General features: G+C 38.1%; 1 protein-coding gene across 2 annotated transcripts in view; it reads right to left on the bottom strand.

The window, feature by feature from the left end:
• Positions 1–18,473, bottom strand: part of SLC25A21 (solute carrier family 25 member 21) — a 263,467-nt gene extending 244,994 nt beyond the window's left edge. For both annotated transcript variants that reach the window (XM_087874625.1, XM_034418043.3), the window contains exon 1: positions 16,269–18,473. Coding sequence is in view for 1 of the 2 variants with exons in the window: in XM_034418043.3 (XP_034273934.2) it covers positions 16,269–16,335 (67 nt within the window). In the remaining variant the exon portion in view is untranslated. The remainder of the gene's footprint in view (positions 1–16,268) is intronic.
• Between the last annotated feature and the right edge of the window lie 229 nt (positions 18,474–18,702).

Below are 18,702 nucleotides of genomic sequence, written 5' to 3'. Positions count from 1 at the left end.
ACCAAATCAAAGCACCAACTTTTAATCTGAAATAAAATAATGAACTGAATGGCATTGACAGCAGCCAGAAAGAATATCTGGAGATCATCTTGAATTTCAGCTAGATTGAAATTCATTACTATTTACCAAGGAAACAAACAAACAAACAAACAAACAGAAAATTGTAAAAAGGCACCTTCCCAAATCTCCATCAAAATCTATATTTTGAAAATGTACTATATGTTTGGTTTGCAGCCTTTCGATCACTTACAACTCTAAACATAAAAGTTAAGACTTGCATGAAAGTTGTTACCATAATCCTTGGGCTTTTCCGTACTAAATAACTCAACTCGATTCTCAAATGCTTGAATCACTTGCAAACTGTTAGCAGAATGTTGCTATAGGGCAATCTCTTTCACTGCCATTCTGGTGGGAACAGTTCAGTATATTTTACTCAAAATGTATAAAACCAGCATTAACTTTAATAATGCTCTACCACACGATTAAAAGTGCAAATGTAAGTATTGTGTGTAGGGACTGGGAAACTGTATTATATTAAATAAGTCTATATTCTTATATACTCCATGATTGGGAGCACGCTCAGAACGCTCAACAGTTTTGTCCTATTATCTGCTACTTAGTTCTGATTTATTTGATTCATCTAATTCACTTTTATCCTATCTTTTCTCCAAAAATTCAAGAAAGCTTACATGAGAATCACTTTTCATTTTATCCCAGCAGACCTCTGGGATAGATAGGTTGGACTAACAAATAATTATTGGGTCAAAGTCACCCAGTGATCTTCTGTGGCTCACGTTAGACTTAACTTTGGCCTCCACAGTCCTAGTCATATTATTCAATCTCCAAAATCACCCTGACTCTTTTAGCCAGAAAAGCCAGTAGCTGAACCTTCTGCATAAAACGCATATATCTTATCCAGTGCCAATTTAAGGGTATATGGCACACTTAAGCCACGCTGCCTGATGGTGCCATCTCCCTTTTAAGTTTTGCATTTTTAAGAATGTCAGAAGGAAGGGCAGCACTTCCTAAATTTTGAAACCCTAGGCTAGTTCTACCCATCCTTAGCCTAAAGCCAGCCCTGGTCTTACTGTATCACTGAGAATGACTCTGTACACTTGAGAGCATAATCTTAGTCAGACGCTCATTGTCTGAATAATAATATTGGATAATAGTGAATTATCCAAGTGGGTCCAATTCTTCCTCACCCTTGGAAATTAGCATTAATGCAGTATTTTTTTATTTTAATCAAATATAATACAACATTTTATCTGAATCCAAGCATTAAGGTTTGATCAAATCCCTATAATCAGAATTGTTCCTGCAAACTACAGTTTGTCAATTGACATTATAATAATATTATGTAAAATATGGGAAAGAAAAGGAGGAGGACAAGTGTATGATTTGGATTAAGGGAAAACAAAGTATTTGAATGCAGATAATACCTAATCTTCTTGATAAGCAGTCAAGTTTGGTTTAGTGCTTTAAGGCACCAGGCTAGAAACCAGGAGACTGGGAGTTTCAGTCCTGCTTAGGCACAAAAGCTGGCTGGATAACGTTGGGGCCTTTTACTCTCTTTCAGCCCAAGTCACCTCACAAGATTGTTGTTGTGGGGAAAAATAGGAGGAGAAAGGAGAATTAGTTATGTTCGCCAGCTTGAGTTATTTATAAAAATAATAAAATAATAATTACCAACCACTGAAGGTGTCAGTGCTGCCATCCCACTTTGTCCCATTGCTGCTTCGCTGATGCCAGACTGCCATGAATCCTTGGGGGGGGAGTTAGCAAGTAGGGAGGGAAGACAAAGAAATTGAAACCACTTCGAGTGCCTGCCAGAGACATCGGCTGACCAACCCCAAGGTCACAACCATGGGAATGGAATGTGGACTATAACCGAGCCCACCAAACCTCAGACCTGTTACCAAAACATTTTTTTTTAATTCAATTGGACACAAGGGAGATAGTTGGGGGGAGGACCTGGGAAAAGGGAAAGTAAGTAGGCAGCTTTTGCACTCAAACCTTAGATCTGGCTTTTTCTACCTTGTAACCACCTGGCTTTAGTAAAAGTAATTCCTTTCACTATAAATGCAGTTGAAGGCTCTTTCTATCTAATTGCCCAAGTTGGGACAAGCCCGACAGAAGGTTTTAGAAGTGTCAGCCCCAGACAGCTGAGCATCATATAGTGCTGAAATACAAACTGAAGAGGGAAAAAGGTACATGCGATTCAGTTCACCCAAATAACAATTATATAATATAATAAAGAGGGCTCCCCTTGAAGAGCACTCGGAGGCTCCAACTGGTCCAGAATGCGGCCGCGCGGGTGGTTATGGGTGCAACCCGTTGCGCCCACGTGACACCCCTCCTGCGCGAGCTGCACTGGCTCCCAGTGGTCTTCCGGGTGCGATTCAAGGTGTTGGTTACCACCTTTAAAGCGCTCCATGGCATAGGACCCGGGTACCTTCGAGACCGTCTTCTGCCACCAATAGCCTCCCACCGACCAGTCCGCTCCCACAGAGAGGGTCTCCTCCGGGTGCCATCAGCCAAGTTATGTCGGCTGGCGACATCCAGGGGGAGGGCCTTCTCTGTGGGAGCTCCAGCCCTGTGGAATGAACTGCCCCCCGAAATACGAAAGATTTCCGACCTCCGGGTGTTTCGCTGCGCTCTGAAGACCCTGTTGTTCCGCCAGGCAGGGTTACTAACATAACGTTTTAAATTGGGGTATTTTAAATTTCTGGGATTTTAATTGGAGCCTAATTATTTAATGATTTTAAATTTTAAATTGTTGTTGTGTTTTTTGTGTTTTTAAATAGGCTGTACACCGCCCTGAGTCCTTCGGGAGAAGGGCGGTATAGAAATAAAATTATTATTATTATTATTATTATTATTATAACAACGTATTTAAAATGCTACAAAACATTTTCCTTTAAAATGGCTTAGAAATGTTTTGCTTCTTAAAAAATGAAGTAATAGCCCCATGCCACATGGTCTGTATTAACCCTCACCTCACATTCAGCAAATTCAATGCACAAAAGAAATTAAGTGGTGGAAACCAATAAATAAACGTGCCTTTGATGCAAGAAGGAAATATTTGGTACAATTAGAGCTGCAACAAAAGGAAGAAAAACAGAAGAATGTGTCACTTCCTGGCTTCTCTAAATAGTTTCAGGGACTTCATCTCAGGAGGGAAGATATTAGAAACTTCAAATTTATTCCTTCTACTGGGAATGCCAAAAAAAAGTTGTGTGTAAGGAAGGGAGGTGATTAGGAAGATACCATCTCCACTCTGTTGTATTCTGTTTTTTACTTATTATATATTAAAATCCACAAAGATTAAGTGTTTCATTGATTTTAAGTCTGCTTTTAGTTGTTGCAAACCACCCAGATTCTCTTGACAGTGAGTTGGGTGGCTTCTTCTTCTTGTTGTGCCATATCCGTCATCGGACGTTGGCGATCCTATTTTTATCAATAGCCGCACGAAAAAGTGCTGCTGAGTTTTGTCCAAACCAGTCCCTTAGATTTTGAAGCCATGATGTTCTTCTTCTGCCTGGACGTCGTTTGCCTTCAATGTTTCCCTGGAGGATTAAGTGAAGTATGCCATATTTTTCTGGGTGTCACATCACATGTCCAAAATATTCTAACTTTCACTTTGCATAGTGTTGTGTGTTTTCCCTGATTCTCAGAGAAAGCTTTTCAGATTCCACATTCCAATTCATAGTTTTGGGTTTATCATGCTTCTAGCGGACCAGGAGATTCTTAGCACCCCTGCCCCATTTAAGGGGCGCCCGTACTCAGGGCCATTGTTAGGTTTTGCCGCCATTAACATGATTTTCCTGGGAAATATATGGTGTAGTCGTCTTCCCTTTGCTTTCTATATCACTGTGCACATGCTGTTCAAGTGGCTGCACACCCATCACACTGTGGGTGTGATGGGTGGCATATAAATTTAATAAATAAATAAATTTCCACAATTCTATGCTTGAAAGGATATCTGCTCTAAAGGTCCCAATTTCTTCTCATTCCAATGCAGTATAAGCAAACTGATTCCCCCCCCACACACACACACAATTAACCACATGGACCAACATTTTCATATTGCAGAAAAAGGAGCCTATCAAGACATGAACTAATCTCCTTCTATGCACCACTTGTCTGGTCATATAGCCTTACCTATTTGAATTTGTACTGCCTGAATCAACACTTCAGGCATATCTCTGCAGTGACTCTTTGGGGAAGAGAGACCAGTGTAAGCTCACTTGGTTTGATCTGCCTCAACTTTGCATTTCAAATTGAGGAACAGTAAGAAGTAGGACAAGAAAGGAAGCGTTCGATACTAGCTGGCGATTTGAATTCTCTCTGGTGTGATTGCTGCCACATCTAGCAGGAAAAGAAGAGAAAGTTATCTCTTCTAGCTGCAAAACATTATTCTCTTCGACTCTGTATCTCATGACACTTTCTAGGCAGTTGAGCAACAAGTGAAGAAGGCAGAGATGCTACCCTAGTCTGCAAATAGGACAGCTTGCAACTGATCATTGGTAAAGAGAGAAACATGGCCTGATTTTTTTACATGAAATCTGCAAGTACTTACTGTTATGCATCACTGAAAAGAATATCATACACCAAGTGAGGGTGAAAAAAATGGGGAAAGATAATCTATTTCCTTGGTTCTCTTTCTTGCAGTTTTGGGGACAGGTCTGGAGAGAGATAACACAAAGGTTTTCTGTTCCTCTACCCCAGAGATGGCAGACAATCTGCTTTATTTCTCAGGCAACTGGCCACAAAGCAAATATAAATACTGGAAGATAGTCAGGGAGACCAACTTCCCTGGCCAGTTTCACAATACAGTAATGGTACATATATGAGACACCAGCTCAGTGGAAATACAAACACTTTGATTAAAATGTGATCTTCTGCTTTAATTTTCAGAGGACAAACTAACACTTGGCACTAATTAAAATGAAGTCTCCTTTTCCCTTTCACCCACCGTTAAGTGTTAAAATCTCACGTCTAAAAAGTTTTGCCCATCATGGACATAATCACCTGCGCAATATCTTTCCTGTGATTATGGAGTGAGAACATAAGTTTGCAGTAGTTCTGTAGCTGTCAACCATCAACCTATAACTTTAATCCATTCTTTTGGTTGGGGAAAAGAAGACAAGACTGGTGAAATAAGTGGACATAATTGATTGGTGCATAAAAGTTAATGGCGGGCAAGAAAGAAGAAGAATGAGACTAAGTTGAACACAGCAGGTCTAACTCTCTGAACGAATGCTAGTAATTTAATGATAAATATAAATACTTGTCTAGAAATAAATTAACCAGTTTATTTTGTGTTTTATTTTTTAAAGGAAATATATATTATATATAAAAATGGAAAATGTATCTGGCAGCAGAAGCAGCAGTAATTCAGGTCTTAAGGACAATATAGTTTAATATAATATAATATAATATAATATAATATAATATAATATAATATAATATAATATAATATAATATAATATAATATAATTAATGTAATGTAATGTAATGTAATGTAATGTAATATAATTTATAACTACATTACAAACTACCACGCTCAAGATTGTGACTGTGATGTTCTGTGCCTGCTTGTATCTGGTTTAGCATGATGTGCAAATCAGCTGTTATCGCTTCAACAAACCATGGTTAAACAAAACATGGCAAGCTTATAGTTTTTACAATTTATTTTCCTCATTTACTATTTTTTCTAATTCCTTATGTATCCCCATTGCAGAAAGCAACTCTCTGTATTTAAATGGACTGTGGTCCACAAAAACCTTTGACGTGCTGAATTTATTAATTTTTCCTTCCAAAAAACCACTGCTTTTTATGAAAATAAGACATTTCAATCACGCATAGTTAATCATTTTGAAAGTTTCAAGTTAAAAGATATATTTCATGGGATAATTATTGCAATTGTTCTATATTTTAAAATTTTTAAATACAACATATGTATCTGCTACTTTGTGACTTTAAACAGTAAATTACAGAAATTCTAAACTCTTTATTTAAAAGTTTTATTAAAATCAGTTGGACTTGCTTCTATGTAAACATAGTTAGAATTCTTCTGTTTATTCAGGGAATTAAATTATAAAATATTTAACATTCAGAATTAGAGGGCCTTCTACTGTCAGTATTATAAAATGCTCATTGCAAACTTATACCATTTTGGGAAGCGGAGAAATATATATGACATGGCAAACTTGCATTCAAATTCAAGTGACTTCAAAAATCTGTTTCTCATTTAACTTTTCCAGTCAGAAACTTTATTTTCATATGTAAACAACTGTTGCATAATCAGAACTTTTCTAAAATACAGACTGATACAAAAAAAAAAATCAAAATGTTAAAAATGCTATTTAATAAAGTGGTATGCTTCGAAGATAAAACATTGATTAGTTTCTGCACTCAAACAGTCTCACTTATAAGGAAAGATTTTAAGGAAAATTTAATCTGGTGTCCAAATATAACATTACTTTAAACATGAGGTCATCTAAACATCTGTCTCCAATATATCCATAGGGATTTAAATCAAAAGTCTGCTAAACATGTACAATCATTTAGAAAATAAATAACAGAACAAATTTTCTCTTGATTATGATTATCATGCATTTTAAGAGGAAACATTTATTCTAATAAGAAAAGTCTGAATTTAAAGTTTATTGACATTAAAGTAAAATAGTTTCTTTCCAAGAATATGACATTGATTTATATTTACTCTAATCCTGAATAATATCCACAATTCAATACTTGAGAAACAAGGCCTGTGCTTTGACCATTTTAGTACTTTAGGGCTCTGTTAATATTATAATAGAAGAACTGGGTGATCACCAAAATATTTATCTTTGCAAAGCAACTAGTAGAATAGCTTTAATTTCAGATCCATTTTTTTCTATGTGGTGTAATTTGGATTGCAATTTTTGCAATTTCCAGGCAGAAAGGGTGCCTTTCATTAAGACTTGTGGACTTCAATTCCTAGAATTCCCCATGTCTGGGAATTCTGGGAGTTGAAGTCCACAAGTCTTAAAAGTTACCAAGGTTGGACACCTCTGCTCTATCCAAAGGGCACCTAGTTTGGAAAGATAGTCCTAAGTCATCCCTCTGGCAAAGAGACAAGCTCAGGCAGAAATGACTTTTGACCCACGCAGACCAAAGGTCAGCGTCTCCACTTCCAACACCACAATTTATTTGCCTCCACTTCCAACACCACAATCTATTGCAAAATCCCTGGATTCACTGCTCCTCTGATCTTCATGCCACAAACAAGCCAATAATTAAGGTTAGTGCCTTAATATTTTATTTTTCACTCATTTCAATGTAAGTTAAAAGTTTTTTTAAAAAACTAGAATACTAATCCAGAAATCAAAAAAAGTTGGCTTTTTGTTATCCCTTGCTGTGGCCACTTGTAAACTAGAAGTCCGCAGTGGCTCTGAATGGATCTCTCCTTCTATCCCTTTTATTTCTCTCTCACCCTCACAAAGCAGCATTATCCTCTATCCACTTCCTAATTCCACAATACATTACGATTTTATTTAACTCCCCAACCAAATTAGTGGCATGTATAATAAAAGAAAAGAGTGATATTTGAATGGCAGTGATGTTCCATGTCAAATTATTGACTCCATAGAATTTAGTCCGAACTTTTCTGTGCTATTTATATGCATTCACTACAAATCAAACATAAAAGATAGGAAAAGACAGAATCTTAAGAAGCCAAGGTCCTTAAGTAACTAAAATAGTGCAAACCATCAGGAAGTGAGCAAGCATCTTCATCTTTGTAAAATACGTGGCCTTAGGGACAATATTTATTAAATTTTAGTTCACTAATAACTTCAGTTCTCTTGGTGGACCGCAAAGCTATTTAACATACTTGACATAAAAAACATTCTTTTGGTGGTAGCTCCAGAGTTATGAAACACTCTTCACAAAGGTTTCCACACAACTTACGTTATGATCTTTTTTAGTACTTGGGAAAATCTTAGTGTCTCAGGATTTTAAGTAACATTTTGCATTTTAGAACTTCAGAATTTTAATCCTATTTCACCATTATGAATTATGCCTGCTTATTGCCATGATTTTTGCTGCTCCTGATTTTTATTGTTTCCCGTTTTGAAATCTGTTTCTTTTACGCTGGTTTATATTATTCTTATATTGTTTCTTTTTTTTTCTATTGTTGAAAAAAAAGAAAACAATAAAAAGAAAGGAGAAAGGAGGGAAAAAGGATAAAAGCATACCTCTCCCATGTGCTAAAAAGGCTAACTATGTCTTCTTTTATTATTCATTTAAATCAATTTACTTAACAATAAGAAACAAATGGGAAATTGAATATATAAATTAATACACACAATCCAAATTTTTAAAAGTCCTGGCAGGAAAATTATATTGGAATACAGAAATAGAGGTGAATTCTTCTAACTGTAGTGTAATTGATGGGGAGTGAGTGTCCCTCCCATTTGGTAGTATTTGAGATTTACTGCAAATGGAGAGTATCTATAATCATTGTCTTCAAAAGAACACAGGCATCTAAATTCACTAATAAATTTCCAAACTGAATTTAATATATTAAATAATTTCTGTCCAAAAAACTACCACAACACAAGACTCCGTTGTATGAAATGCTGTGTATTTTAAGCCCCCCTCTCCAATTTCTAAGTGGTGACTCCTGCCCTTTGGGGAACAATCTTTCCAGCGGCATACAATTAGCCCCAATTCTGCAGGCCTTTGGAAAGGCAGTGATGGACTGAGTCTTTTCTGAATAATCAGTTAAAGATTTCAATTCTGATCACTATTTCATCTTATTGTTGGAGTAAATTTAAATGAGCCATGCTGTTTTGTATTAGTTGATTAAAGTTTCTCTTATTTTTGTAAGCTATGTTGAATCACCTGATTTGAATTGGGAGGCCACAGAAATGGTTTAATAAATAGTTAATGGTTGAACATATCTATCTTCTTCTGAAAAGATTTAAACATAGTATATTCTGCATACTCTTGTACATCTACAAGATTCTATTCTACTATGTATGAATTGTTTTTATGGGCTTGTTATAGAGAGATGTAAAGAGTTGTAAAGAGACATGAAAAGGTCCTATATTACACAGAGTTCTGAAGCACTTGGGGCTGTAGGCTCATATCAAGATATTAACATTGTTTTAATTGAAGATACCTTTATTTTATACTTCTCAAACTGGAGTTGGCAAGTGATGTTTGACCATTTGCTGCTAGAAGAAAATGAAGCTAACCTCTAAGTAATGCCCTGTAAATAATTGATTGGTAATGTAGCAAGCAATCTAAAGACTCGATTGAATTCAATCCTTCAAACCAGCGGTGAAATCCACTTACCTTAGCTACTAGTTTGGGAATGGGAGCGCGTGGGAGCGCACATGCACATAGTGCATGCGTGCCTCTTCTACGCATGCACAGATGGTAAAAAAAGGGATATAATGACGTCCTGGCGGGTGGGCGGAGCCTCCCACCACCGGTGCTACCAGTTCAGCGAACTGGATAGAACCGGGGGGGGGGGATTTCACCGCTGCTTCAAACCAAGTATGAGGCAGTTTAAAGCACTGAATCAAATCGTACTATGGGGAGATTTGAAGACAATTGAAGTATTTGATTACTTTATGGCCTTAGAGAGTCTCAGACTTTCAGTATGTGAACAAACTGATTGATAATGGGAATTCTGATACTGACAAAAGTAGCCAACCAGTGAGTTTTACCACTTCCCAAATCCTATTAATCAGATCAAATAAGGAATACATGTTCTATTGCTGGTGTCTCACTCTTCTAACAGAATGTGTTGGAGGAAGGAATTAAGAGAGAGAGAAGTTCAAGATTTATTCTGTGGCTTTAAAAGGGGAGGCGACAGTGTGTAATCCTCTATCCTTTCCCTAAACCATTTATCCTTATTCTTCATTAAATCTCAGTCTATTCTAGGTATAGTCTGTTAGTCTAATGTCTGCAGTTCTTCAGCTAATTCATTTTTCAGAGCAAGTCCAGCATAACTGTCCCAAAGAACATAACTTTTCAGATAACTAAATAAGCTCTCCTTTTTTATCTCTCAAATCTCTAATGGTTTTATTCAAAATTTATTGCTAATGGCTTTTTAATGTTTTCATTAATATTCACTTCTCATAAAGATGCAATTTTAATATCCAATTTTACCATTAGTCTACTTTTTACATGAAGTTAAATAAAAATGATATTCCCTATTCACCTGCAATCCATCACGGGAAAAAAACGGATATTATTTTCTCAATTTTTGAATGTACTAAAAGTATTAAAATAGCGTTATACTGCCATCTAGTGGCCAGTTTAGTGGATGCATATAAAACCATTTTAATGAGTGGATCTCTGGTGGAATACATAGCAACTAACAATTATATGCAAGTCTATTCAGAAGCAAGTGAATATAACTTATTCTCAGGTAAGTGGTAGGTATTGGGTGTTCAGCTGTGGTTTAGGATTATAATTGTACTAAACAAAAGTATCTACTTTGAATGAAACAACAGCAAAATACAGTTTCATATAATGAAAAGAACGTTTAAAGCCAAAGAAATACATTCTTGCAGACTGCCTCAGATATACGTGATTCAAGTTAATTAAATATATATTGAGGAAGTCTTTCCCTGGTACATTATTTCAAATAAGCAAACAAAATTCAGTGTCACTGTTGATAACAGTAGCCAATTGCACAAATATTACACAGCAATGAAATGGTTTGGATGAAAAGCACAATGCTGTTCATAATGAATAATTATTTAATCAAACCACAAGTTATGTTCAATATTGGTGTACTACTGCTACTCTTTAAGAACCATGGTGGTGCAGTGGTTAGAAGAATGCAGTAGTGCAGGCTGCCCACTGCCAGGAATTCGATCCTGACCAGCTCAAGGTTGACTCAGCCTTCCATCCTTAACACTGTTGGTAAAATGAGGACCAACATTTTGGGAGTAATATGTTGACCTAAAGCACTATGGAATAGTATATAAGTCCAAGTGCTTTTGCTATTTAGTTTAAAGTGGCACAAGTGCAGCGATACCATATAGAAGTTGAAAACTTCAGCTCTTCTACCCTCCATCACTACTCCTTCTATGCTTCAACAACAAATCAAGCCTCCATCAGTTCTAAGAGTAGTGTTGTCCTGATTGCTCTCTGTTCTGCTCCTAAACTAATGTGGGAATATGACTTTTAAGGAGAAAGATCTACTCTCTGTCTGGTTTTCACTAATGAAGCATTTGCAGAAAGGCAATGCAAGAGGCTACTCGGGTGAAATGCTCTCGGTTCAGACCGGATCACCCGATCCGGTAGCGATGGTGGCGGGTGGTTCGGAGAACCGGTAGCAAAAATCCCTGCGCCCCCCCCCCCCATGCCCACCTGAGCCACGCAATCATCAGAGGCTGTTTTTTTTTTTTTTACTTTTAAAAGCATTTTTTCTACAACCTCTTCAGCCAAAGAGGTTGTAGAAAAAAAATGCTTTTAAATGTTTTTTTTAAAAAGAGTTGGCCATGCCCACCCAGTCACATTACCCCCCCACCAAGCCACGCCCACAGAACCGGTAGTAACAAATTTTACATTTCACCACTGAGGCTACTAGAAGGTGGGCACCGTACAGTAGAGGAAGAGATTGAACATGGAAAAAGGAGGTTAGTTGTTCTCTCTAAGGCAGAAGACTAATATGAGGAAGTCTAGCTTTATATAAACACATTATTAAACCTCCCTGAAAAATTAGATTTGGAAAAGGCAAAGGTATATTTGCAGAAAATAGGACAGATATGTTTCTGTGTTAAGCCAGGCTTTGTTTACAACTACGCTTTCTGAATTAAACCATAATCATACTTGGGCTTGAACAATATACCACTGAATTGTAAGGAAAATACCACACAGAAATCACATATCATATTAAGATAAACAAATATATACAAAGTTGTAGAAAACTCAAATTCCAAGAGCTCTATGACATTTTAGAATGATATAAAGACATTAAAATAATTTTACTGATGGACATATGGAGTTCTGTTAACAAGAATTGGGTCAATTCTCAGTAGGACAAGTAAAAAAGTAAACCTGAAATGACTGATTAAGGTTAGCTGGGTGAGGATAGGATTTTGACATCTGACCAGACATAGCTGTTACTAATTAAAAGAAATACATCAGGCTACTTCTATTTAAACTAGAAGTTTGAAAAGAGGAAAACATGAGAGAAAGAGGACACAACACAAGGCAGTAGATGAAGACCCTTTCCTAGTGGTCATAGATATGATTTTCTAATTCATTTGCTCTAGTCGTTAAAAAAAAACCTCATAGGTACAAAGACATGATGAACAATCACACTTATATTAGAAAGGACTTAAGAATCTGAAAAAGATGCTATAATATCCTTGCAAAAAGTTAATTCATAATTAATTAACTGTAGATGGAAATTACTTTTTTCCATCCACAGTTAATAATTTTTTAGATTTCTGCTTCTTTTTCTTCCATGAAATGCAAAGTGGAGGATAGAGTTGACCTGGGAACTCTTTTGGTCCTTGTCCAAACAACACAAACACCACTCCATTTGTATTATTTTGCTATAAATTAAATCTGATGGAAATTTTATTCAAGAGTTGTGCCAGTCTGACATGTGGCAAAATGAAAGCAGCACAACTGGGAGTACAAATGCTTATTCTTGTATGCTTAAATTATAATTTTCCTGGATGAATCTTCCATATGTCTATTTCATTTTTGTATCACTTGGTCGTAAACTCTTAACCTCCATAAATCAACTGAGAATAGAAAAAACAAGTTCCATGGGCCACTGTTTAATTCTTTGGTTCAGGACAGAAGATGGAGGAACACCTTTCTGATACATGGGTGGCCTTGGGCCAGTCATTCTCTCTCAGCCCAACCACTTCACAGGGGTGTTGTTGTAGAGAAAATAAGAGGAGGAAAGTGTGTTGGATATTTGTCTTGGATATGTTCATCCACTTGAATTAGTTGTAAAAATAATAAAGGTGGGATAAAAATAGATAAATAATAAGCAAGTAAGTGAAGTACAAAAATGATTGGAGAGATGAACCAAAACCAAGGAAGATATACAAAAAGAGGGCAAGACTACAGCACCAGGACTATTGAGCCACATTCACCTTATATGGGCTATGCTATCATAAAGCACCAATTTTTCCTCAATTTTGAGATATCTGCAACTTGCTTTCTAGTTTCTTGGTTGACATATTTGCAATCGCAAAATATATTGTTTATCTACAAACTTCAACCAGGCTATAGAAATCAAAATCCCAAACCCAAAATCAACCACATTGAAATAAGTATTTCTTAAAAACAAAATTAATAAAGCAATTGAATTATGATTGTATTGAATTAGCAGAACATATTTTAATTGGGCACCTGTATGAAAAAGACGATTTTCAAAGCTTTAATATTAACAGAACGTAGCTAAAATAATTCAAATGTATTTTTTCAACCATGTTCAAAAGAATCAAGAATCTGATTTTAAATATTTACTGCAATATTAAGATACTGTCGAAAAGTAAAGATTGGAACATATTTAGTTCTATGTAGTCATTATCCACCACAGGACTTCAAATATCTCTGAGGGACAGCAGGCCAAACTCCTTGACCCAACAATTCCCTGGCTCTGTTGCCAGCCATGCATTAAAAGGAGAACGTCCTAGCTAGAAACCAATATACATACAACAATATCCTTATTTCAAATCTTCCCTTTTTAATATTTTCAAGCCATACAGTGCGGACAATCAACAAGTAGTTTGCCACAAACAGCATTCTTCATCTGCTTGTGTCTAAATGGTGTCATGAATGAATGAATGAATGTCCAAAATGAGATCTTCTTGGCTACTTTACAAGTAAATCTAATGAATAGTTTTGTGTGTGACTGGCTATAATACATTGTTTGCCGCAGGGATATGGAAGTTGGTTTAGTTGGAAAAGGACTGATGAGACAAGATAGTTATTACAAGACATTATCTTTCAATCTTAAACAGCTCCAGCCCTTGCCTGCAAACTAGAGATGTTGCATTCATCTATATCAGGCCTACCAACACACAACCACGAAATAGCCTTGTGTGGCCTGCTGCAATTTTTTAAAAGGTTGATAAATTAACTGCCGCCATCCGAAAAGACATGTAGCCAGGCACCTCCAGGCCTCACTGCCACTGTCATCTCCAATACAGCTGCTGCTCTGCTAACCACCAAACTACTAACTGGCACATAGTGTTCCTTTGTGGCCTGCAATTATTTTTAATTTATCCATGTTGCCCTTTCCCTTTACAAGTTGTGCAGGCCTGATTTATATTACAAAGTTATGAAAAAAACTCTCCTTCAGCCTCAATTCTCATGTCTCACAGTATCAGCATTATTTCTCTATCAACCCCCAATCATAATATATGAATACTTTCACTCAAAGAATGGCAATGTAACTATGGAAAAATTTTCCAAACAAGAGAGGGCTTTGGAAGGACATAATTCTGACTTGGTTCTCATTCATCTACAGAGTTGGGGAACAATGTTGCCGAGCAACCTCAAATATCTGAATCTATTTAAGAAGTTCCAATGTTGTCAATTTCTATTCAATTACAGATGGGGCCTAGAAATAAATTTATTAAGCTAACTTCCTATCACATAGTGTGTACATGCAGCCAGTCACCACCCATTTTGTGAATAACCCAAACCACCAGCTGAGAGTTAGACCAAAAATATGGGTCCTTTTTTGTGCATTTAACCATTTTTTCCATCAGGCCTTGAGATCCCCTGGCAGCATATAACATAACGATTTTAACCCTTTGATTTTAGCCCTCATGATCTAGAATAGGAATAGGAATAGGAATAGAATAGAAGAATAAAATAGGAATAGGAATAGGAATAGGAATAGGAATAGGAATAGGAATAGGAATAGGAATAGGAATAGGAATAGAATAGAATAGAATAGAATAGAATAGAATAGAATAGAATAGAATAGAATAGTTGGACCTTGGAGGTCTTCTAGTCCAACCCCATGCTTAGGCAGGAAACCCTACACCACTTCAGACAAATGGTTATCCAACATCTTCTTAAAAACTTCCAGTATTGGAGCATTCACAACTTCTGGAGGCAAGTTGTTCCACTGATTAATTGTACTAACTGTCAGAAAATTTCTCCTTAGTTCTAAGTTGCTTCTCTTCTTGATTAGTTTCCACCCATTGCTTCTTGTCCTGCCCTCAGGTGCTTTGAAGAATAGTTTGACTCCCTCTTCTTTGTGGCAGCCCTGAGATATTGGAACACTGCTATCATGTTACCCCTAGTCCTTCTTTTCATCAGACTACATACCCAGTTTCTGCAACAGTTCTTCATATGTTTTAGCCTCCAGTCCCTTAATCATCTTTGTTGCTCTTCTCTGCACTCTTTCTAGTGTCTCAACATCTTTTTTACATCGTGGCGGCCAAAACTGAATGCAGTATTCCAAGTGTGGCCTTACCAAGGCATTATAAAGTGGTATTAACACTTCACGTGAACTAAATGATCCACCTTAAACAGCAAAATCTTCCAAAGCAGTTACATCACGTTAATACATATCATTAGAGCACAGAGCAACAGACATTCTAATAATTGATAAACATAGGTACATCAACTTGATACAGCAGATTTAAAAGACCCGAGTTCCAAAACTCAGAGCGATTACTAGATCGTAGAAATTAGTATACAACTGGTTGGTTGGATTTCCAGAGTCCACATCTGGCGCCTTTAAGCCATCACAAAATGAAATTCAGTATCTAAATCCCCAGCCCTGCTGATTTAACAAAGGTAATCGTTAATATCGGTTCGCTTTTCAACTACCTACAGATGCAACTAACTCCTTTTGAGTGCAATGCATCACGCTAACAAACCCTTGTTTATTTGTTTTTTAAAAAGTATTTTTTAAAAAAGTTTGCTCTAGAAGCCACGTTTACGGGAAAGCTCCATCTACCTCCACGGAGTTTACCGTGGCGTAACCCGGATCGGCTCTCCCGGACGGAGCAACAGGGCCGAGCGCTACGCTCAACCAAGCCCAGCTACCGCGCGCTAACTAAGCGCGCTCAGAAGGGAAGGGCGGGCCCGAGAAGCTCCGGAAGGTCGCTCTTTGCTTCGAGGAGGCGGGCCTATAGCCGAGCGCCGCAAGGAGGGAGGCGGCTGGAGTGGGAGCGAGGCTTCGCGGCCCCGGGAGAAGCCGAGGCGCTTCAGGCCACAGCGTGGGAGGCGCGCGTGGATCGGAGTTTAAGTGGGCTGCTTACCTGCGGAGCCGCCAGCGACGATTTGCTGCGACGCCTCGTGCCAGAATTTCCCGGGTTTCGCCGCCATGGTCGCGTGGAAGGAAAAAGGAGGCAAAGCCGCGTGAAAAGCCCTCCGCGCCGCCGGGGTTGGAGGAGGAGGAGGAGGAGGAAGAGGAAGGAGGAGCAGCAGTTTAGCGGGGCTGTGACTCCCAAAACCGGCGAGCCAGGAGCGCCTCCTTTAACGCGCGAGCGTTAAGAAATGGGAACTGGGAGGGAGCCGAGGGCCCTCCTGCACTCACGGCAAGATGCGCCCGCGGCTTTTCCTTGCTCCGAAGCCCTCCAGCGGCCTATGTAACCTTTATACTGAACTGCTGGGCATTGTGCCAACACGAGCCCGGTGGCTGAACTTTCCGCCCTGTGAAACGAAGGAAGAGGCGGAATGAAGCGCTTTCCCACATCCCGGATCAAGAGTGCCGGGCTGCTGCCCGATTAAGTGTCTCATTTCCGTCCGGACCCGTTATATTTCTTGTTTTTCCCCCGCCCCAGAAATCTCAAGAGAAACCGAGGAAGTACCACTTAAGGGGTGATATGGAGGAATGCTGCTCTCTTGTTTTGGTAGCGGAAATCTAGATAAGTGAACTCTGTCACTAAAATTTAATTAATCTAGTGACACACACACACACACACACTCCATTTGTGCCAATATTCAGTTCCCACCACTCCAGCCCTCATATAATTGTTGGATAGGTATTTTGGAAATTGTGGTTTTAAAAATAAGGGTGCTGGTTAAGGAGGCTTCCACTAAATTGGTGATGAAAATCCCCACATCTCCCCAAAATCAACTTTACCCTTTAAAATTGCTTGGAACAGTAGCTGCTGTAAATATCTTACTTCTACAGGTTACCAAATACTTTCTCACCCCACTGAACTACATACACCTTGCTGCTTAGCAAATTCCCGGTCCCAAGGTACCTGTTTATGGTTTTTTTTAAAAAAAAAATATTTTTAAGAATAGATGCTGATGGCATGCATAATGCCAGCCTTCCGAGTCATCTTTACAGTATTTACAAGAATGTTTCTGAGCCTCCATTGATCTCTTAGATTATAAAAAGTGGTTCAGAAATCTGTCCATCTACCAAGGAAAAAAAATCAAACTTGGTAGAAAGAGCACAAACACATTTTCAAAATTCCAGTTGTGCCCACTAGCCTAGAAACATTGGAAACCATTGAACTAGCTGATCCCAATGCTGGGTGGCTTTTGCAATTAAAGGAGAAAATTGGAGAAAATTGTGTCACAGAGAATTACGGTCATTTATACCTTAGTCACCTTCAGTTGCCCTTTCATAGATACAGATTACTTTTTCCACGGAACAACATGTGATCACCTTTTGCCTTCTGACAAGCAAAATTGATGGGAAAGCCAGATTCACTTAACCATGTTACTAACTTAACAGCTGCAGGGATTCATTTAACAACTTGGCAAGAAAGGTTGTAAAATGGGGCAAAATTCATTTAACAATAGTCTCACTTAGCAACAGAAATTTTAGGCTGAATTGTGGTTGTAAGTCAAGGACTATATGTACTAAAACTTTGTAGCCTTCTTCCCCAACTCTCTAGCACAGTAGTTCTCAACCTGGGGGTTGCGACCCCTTTGGGGGTCGAAAGGCCATTTCACAGGGGTCGCCAAAGCCCTCTCTGCCCCCCCCCACGCCTTCACTCACCCTCACCCTCTGCCTCTGTTGGATTGCCGTTCGCCGTTCGCTTACCCTGCCCACTCCCAATCTATTGCTGCCTCCGGAGTCCCAGCTGATGGCTAGAGGGAAAAAAAACTTTAAATTCTTGCCGCGGGGCTTCAAAGAGCCGCCCTACAGCTGATCAGTGTTAAAAGAAAACAAATGAATAGACCGGTGCCTGCAAAAATAGAAAAAACAGCCCCTTTCAGCTTCAGCATAGGTTAATTACCATAAGTTGATTTGATCAGCCTCCGGACTCTCAGCTGATTTGCTCTCAGTTGTTTTGCGGAGGGCTCTGTTGCTAGCTAGCTGCAAAGAGGTAAATTCCTGTAGCAGATTTTTTTCCCCCTAGCTATGCTGAAAAAGCGAAATTGAAAGTAAAGCAGGATCTTTGCTGCAACATGACAAAATGAGGCAGAGAGATTTCTTTTTCCTCACCAAAAAAGATAGGTGCAAAACTGCAAACAATGGGAAATTTAGAGCAAAAGAGGAGGTTCAGGATTTTAAAACACAAAAGAAAAAAAGCTCTATTTAACTAGGGAATTGTAATAATTGAGATACTATTAATTGTATATTGTGTTGAAAGCAGAAATGGTTAAGTTGTGGTTTGGAGGAATATATGGGGGAAATTATTTGGTTTATTATTATTGGTAAATATAATTAATTGATTTGTAAGAAATTGGATTGCATGGAAATAATTGGAATATTCATGTTCATATTGA

This window comes from Pantherophis guttatus, chromosome 1 (genome assembly GCF_059756535.1).
Source record: "Pantherophis guttatus breed Tessera chromosome 1, ASM5975653v1, whole genome shotgun sequence".
NCBI classification, from domain to species: domain Eukaryota; kingdom Metazoa; phylum Chordata; class Lepidosauria; order Squamata; family Colubridae; genus Pantherophis; species Pantherophis guttatus.
The sequence above is the reverse complement of the archived record's forward strand: the minus strand, read 5'-3'. Positions and strand labels throughout refer to the sequence as shown.